We start from the raw sequence: 6,000 nt of genomic DNA, 5'->3' as shown, positions 1-6,000 counted from the left end.
CCGGGCTGATTTTTTGATTTTATTTTAGAGATGAGGTCTCGTTGCCCAGGCGGGTCTCGAACCCGCGGGCTCAGGCAATCCACTCACCTCAGCCTCCCAAAGGTGCGGGATTACAGGCTGAGCCACCGAGCCTGGCTGCAAAAATGTTTTCTTAATATGGCCTATGATATTAGTTACATAGACTATTAGGTACAAGTATAACATATTTATGCACAGTTATGACACAACAAAATAATTCTGATAAAGTATCTAACTTTCCGTGCTCTTCTTTATCTTAATTAGGAAGAGTTAGAATGGGCAACCTGTTAGTTCTCAGGGCTTTACATGATTCAGAGACAATCAGATTCCATGGCATAGGACTTCGTTAATTCACACTTTGAAGTTTCTGAAGCACAGTAAACACGAAGGTTGGGGATAACCGCCCAGATATGGTGGGCTGGTCTGATGGAATGCTCCGGTGAAAATGCTTTACCCTCATCACCTCAGAGAAAGGTTTTGCTCTGTGAAGAGACAGCTCCACCGAGTTGGGATGGGAACCCTAGGTTCAAGAAACTCAGGTGGGCAGGAGAGGGTAACGAGAAGGGCAAAGGCTTTGGAGCCAGACGGACCAGGGTTCCAGACCCAGCTCTGCCACTTCCTGGCTGCATGACAGTGGGCGGGATGCTTCTCTTCCCTAGGTCTTGGCTTCATCTCAGGATGAGATGAGCAGCATGGATCCTGGCATAGCTCGAGTTTTCAGTAACTGATGGCTTATACGACAAAAACAAAAAATCAGCACACAGAAAACCTGAACCCTAACCCTGTGGCTCCTGCAGCCGAGAAACCAACCCTGAAGAAGGGAATGTATTGCTCCCCCAAATGCACATAGCCATGCGGCTGCTTCCTTTTAGAGAACTGTCTCCAGTTTCTTTCCTGCTTGGCTTGAGCAGTGGGTGGGAAAGAAGGACTCAAGAGACATACAGCCCAGTAACAACTGACATTCTGAGAAACACAATGACCTCATCAGGCTCACTCTTCTAGACGCATCACAAAAAACAATGGAACACCCCACCCTATTACCTCTAAGTACTTCCAGAATCATGTTATAACAGGGCGAACATTTTAACCCAGTTTTTTTCTCACTCCCATTATAAAAAAAATACACATGTTCCTAAGCATTTGGAAAATTCAGAAATGTATAAAGAAGTGGGAAAAGGCCTATATCCCAGCACTTTGGGAGGCCGAGGTGAGAGGATTGCCTGATCCCACAGGTTCAAGACCAGCCTGGGCAATTTGGCGAGACTCTGTCTCTACAATAAATCAAAAAATTAGCCAGGTGTGGTGGCCCATGCTTGTAATTCCAACTACTTGGAAGGCTGGGCAACAGTGATACTCCTACTCCAACAAAATAAAGCAAAACACACAAAAAAATGCTTAATGTAAACTTCACTTCTCTGATTATAAGCTGATAAAAAATTGCAATCTGACTCTAACCCAAACAAAACAAAACAAAGAAGTGGGAAACAAAACTACCTATATATATAATTGTACCACCTAGAGGTGATTTAACGTTAATTTAAATATAGGCTATATTTACAATTTTATTTTTATCTTATTTATTTATTTTGATTACGGGATCTCACTCTGTTGACCAGGCTGGAGTGCAATGGCACGCTCAAAGACATTATGGCCTTGACCTGCTGGGCTCAGGTCACACCACCATGCACGGCTAATTTTTTTTTTTTTTTAAGTTGGAGTCTCACTCTGTCACCCAGACTGGAGTGCAGTGGCTACTCCCGGCCACTGTAGCCTTGACCTGCTGGGCTCTGGCGATCCTTCCGCCTCAGCCTTTCAAGTAGCTGGATCTACAGGCACACGCTAACACGCCTGGCTAATTTTTTATTTATTGTAGAGATGAGGTCTCGCCAAGTTGCCCAGGTGGGTCTCGAACCCGCAGGCTCAGGCAATCCACTCAACTCTGCCAGCCAAAGCGCTGGGATTACAGGCTGAGCCACCAAGCCCGGTTACGGCTGATTTTTAAATTTATTTTAGAGACGAGGTCTTGCCAAGTTTCCCAGGCTGGTCTTGAACCCCTGGGCTCAGGCAATCCTCTTGCCTCTGCCTCCCAAAGTACTGAGATTACAAGTGCAAGCCATTGTGCCTGGCTTATTTACAATTTTATATTTCCTGTCTTTTTTTTTTTTTTTTCTTTTGAGTTGGAGTCTCACTCTTGTCACCCAGGCTGGAGTGCAGTGGCATACTCACAGCCACCACAGCCTCGACCTGCTGGGCTTAAGCGATCCTTCTGCCTCAGCCTTCCAAGTAGCCAGAACTATAGGCATGTGCTACCACACCTGGCTAATGTTTGATTTATTGTAGAGACGAGGTCTCACCAAGTTGCCCAGGCTGGTCTTGAACCCCTGAGCTCAGACAATCCTCTCACCTAGGCCTCCTAAAGTGCTGGGATTACAGGCTTGAGCCACTGTACCTGGCTATATTCCCTTTCTTTATGACAAAATATATGTTTTCTTCCTATGTCATTTGTTTTATAAGTTTAGTTTTTCAAGGCTTCAGAAAATTCCCCCAATAATGATCATGTTTAGGTTGTTTCCAATTTTTTCCTACTGTACTAATACCACTATGATCGTTTTTGTGACTAACACCTTGTCCCATTTTTTATCCTTTTTTTAGGATGATAAATAAGAATGTGCAGTTTCTCTTTTTCTAACATTCACGTGCTTATAATTACATAAAGTGTTGAGATGCACTAAGTTTTTGTTAATTGGACAGGTTAAATGGTATTTTTATGGTTGCTTTTTTCTATCTAACTATTTATTGCAAACACTTGCTATATGAATTGAAAAATGAATTTATACTATTTTCTCTTGATATTTATAATTTTTCTTTAAAGCCAGGGTCTCACTCTGTCACTCAGGCTGGAGTACAGTGGCATAATCACAGCTTGCCACAGCCTTCACCTCCTGGGCTCAAGTGATCCTTCTGCCCCGGCCTCTCAAGTAGCTGGGACTACAGGCACTCCCCAATATGCCTGGCTAATTTTTAAAAATTTTTTGTAGAGATGGGATCTTGCTATGTTGCCCAGGCAGGTCTCGAACTCCTGGCCTCAGGTGATAATTCCACCTCAGCTTCCCCAAAAGCAGGGGCAGCAGGCATGCTCCAACATGCCTGGGTAATTAAAAAAATTTTTTTCTGTAGAGACCGGGTCTTGCTATGTTGCACAGGCTGGTCTCAAATTCCTAGGTTCAAGCCATTCTCTCACCTCAGCCTCCCCAGGTGCTGGATTACCAGTATGAGCCGCCATGCCCAGCCTGATATGTGTGATTTTAATATCCCTCCCAGAGTTCAAATGTGTCCGGTCACTACAGATGTCTGTTAAGCAGCCTACCTGAGAATTTGAGCCAGAATCTTCTTTTTTGGTTTTTGGTGGTACTTTTGTGCCTACATTAAAAACAAACAAACAAACAAACCAAACAAAAACCAGGTTGAAACATCAGATGTGAAGGCCATTTAGTATTAGAAACCAACTGCTGGGTGGGAGAGTCCGAGTAAACAGTCTGGGCTTCTTCCTGCACTGGCTTCTTCCTGCACTGGCTGTTTCCTTGGCCTGCACTACTCTATCTGGGCTTGCTGACTTAAAGTGAAGAAGGAAGGATATACACTAGAGTCCATTTCTGTTTCAAAGTCTTTACTATTTCTTTTTTTTTTTGAAACTGGGTTTTGCTCTGTCGCCCAGGCTGGAGTACAGTGGTGTGATGGTAGCTCACTGCAGCCTTGAAGTCCTGGGCTCAAGCAATTCTCCTGTGTCAGCCTCTGAGTAACTGGGGTGATAGGTGTACAATACCACACCTAACTAAATTTTGTATGGAGACATGGTCTTGCCCAAATAGGTCATGAACTCCTGGCCTCACACAACATGGGAGGCGTGATCCTTCCTCCTCAGCCTTCTTAGCTGGAACTATAGGTGCACACCACCACTCACGGCTAATTTTTTTTTTTTGCCTCTGCCTCCTGAGCATGGGATTACAGGTGTGAGCCCTGCATCCAGCCTCTTGTCATTTCTTATGTGACGCTTTTGCTAATTATCTAAAACACCAAAAGCAGCTCCTTGAGAGAGGACCACAGTAATGACTCTCCCACACAAGTTACCATTTCAAAGTCAGTTTTCCCTCTACCTTAAAAAATATGACGATATGGATGATTAGGCAGTTTAAGTATAATCCTATATTTGGCTTGTTTGAATTAGGACATATCATAATAAAAAACCCATATTCTTGATACTCACTTGAGACACTTGCGGCAGACATGGGATAACCCTCAACCAGTTCCACAAAGTTCAGGGGGAAAATCCCAGTTCTGTCTCGAAGTTCTCCTCTGGCCCACTCTTCGTTCACATACCCTTTGAGAAGAATAACCTCTCCCTCTGAGAAGCTTAACTCATCCTTCTCGTCTCCAATATACTCAAACCGAGCCACACATCTCGGGCCTCTGAACAAGGAAGAACACATTTTGTAGGTTAAAAGAGAGAGGACTTTAAAAGAAAATCTTTTTTTTTTTTTAATAGAGAGGAAGTCTTGCTATGTTGCCTAGGCTGGTTGAACTCCTGGTCTCAAGCAATCCTCCTTCCTCGACCTCCCAGTGTTAGGACTACAGGCATGAGCCACTGGCCCAGCTGAGAATATTTTTTAAATGCTATAAAACCTTCATTCAGTTTTGAACTCCTGGCTTCAAGTACTGGCCTCCCAAAGCACTTGGAATTACAAGTGTAGGTCACCATGCCCAGCCTTTCATTCAGTCTTTCTTTCTTTTTTTTTTTTTTTGAGTTGGAGTCTCACTCTGTCGCCCAGACTGGAGTGCAGTGGCCATTCCCGGCCATCGCCGCCTCGACCTGCTGGGCTCCGGCGATCCTTCCGCCTCAGCCTTCCGAGTAGCCGGAACTACAGGTGCGTGCTACCACGCCCAACTAGTTTTTGACTTATTGTAGAAATGAGGTCTCGCCAAGCTGCCCAGGCGGGTCTCGAACCCACAGGCTCAGGCAATCCACCCACCTCAGCCTCCCAAAGTGCTGGGATTACGGCTGAGCCACCGAGCCCAGCTTCATTCAGTCTTTCAACAAATATTTATCCTGTTTTTACTGTGCAACAATGTATACTAGGCTAATTTTAATATTTTCCATGAAAAAGAGTAAGTTAGCCGGGCTCGGTGGCTCAGCCTGTAATCCTGCGCCTTTGGGAGGCTGAGGTGAGTGGATTGCCTGAGCCCGCGGGTTCGAGACCCACCTGGGCAGCAAGACCTCATCTCCACAATAAATCAAAAATCAGCCGGGCATGGTAGCGCGCGCCTGTAGTTCCAGCTACTCGGAAGGCTGAGGAGGAAGGATCGCCGGAGCCCAGCAGGTGGAGGCTGCGGTGGCCGGGAGTGGCCACTGCACTCCAGTCTGGGCAATGGTGTGAGACTCCAACTCAAAAAAAAAAAAGAGTAAGTTACATTTTTTAAATGACAGTGCTTTTTAGATATGAACCTATTCACTCAGAAAGGTTAAAGCTCAAGGTCACAGAGTAGCTGCAGAATTCCAGATAAGCAGCTGGGGGGTTAGCTAACTGCTCTCTGTCTTTGATCATCTTTACTTTATTACCATCTCCCCAGTTGCCCTGTGTTTATATCCTTGGGCAACAGCAACCCACAGCCTAGGCTGAAGCCTCTCAATCACAAATGCACTGAGTTTAAGAGTGAGTGCAAACCCTGAGAACCTCAGGGCAAGACATCAAACTTCCCGATCAAGAATCTGTACACTGAAGAGCTATCGAAGTAATGAAAACAAAAAATCAAACCCAAACAGAAGAATCTGGGCAGAATGCAAGGAATGTCAGACAGGCAGAGGAGATGTTCAATATTTGCTGAATCAATCAGTAACATGGCCTTCAAAACTAGGAAAAGTCCAGATAAAAGCAGCAACTCGGCACATTATAACATAGTCTTAGATCCAACTCTGTTCCTTTTTTT

At 44.8% G+C, this 6,000-nt stretch overlaps 1 protein-coding gene across 1 annotated transcript in view; it reads right to left on the bottom strand.

Moving 5' to 3' along the window:
- The window catches only part of SH3D19 (SH3 domain containing 19), a 66,851-nt gene that overhangs the window by 7,795 nt on the left and 53,056 nt on the right, over positions 1 to 6,000 (bottom strand). Inside the window, exons 16-17 of the mRNA XM_021708220.1 lie at positions 4,283 to 4,485; positions 3,386 to 3,438 (exon numbers count right to left, since the gene is read on the bottom strand). Of these exons, the coding sequence (XP_021563895.1) occupies positions 3,386 to 3,438; positions 4,283 to 4,485 (256 nt within the window). The remainder of the gene's footprint in view (positions 1 to 3,385; positions 3,439 to 4,282; positions 4,486 to 6,000) is intronic.

This window comes from Carlito syrichta, unplaced genomic scaffold (assembly GCF_000164805.1).
Source record: "Carlito syrichta isolate Samal-C Ts95f unplaced genomic scaffold, Tarsius_syrichta-2.0.1 Scaffold135588, whole genome shotgun sequence".
Lineage (NCBI taxonomy): Eukaryota > Metazoa > Chordata > Mammalia > Primates > Tarsiidae > Carlito > Carlito syrichta.
Note: the sequence above shows the minus strand (reverse complement) of the source record. Positions and strands in the feature narration are given on the sequence as shown.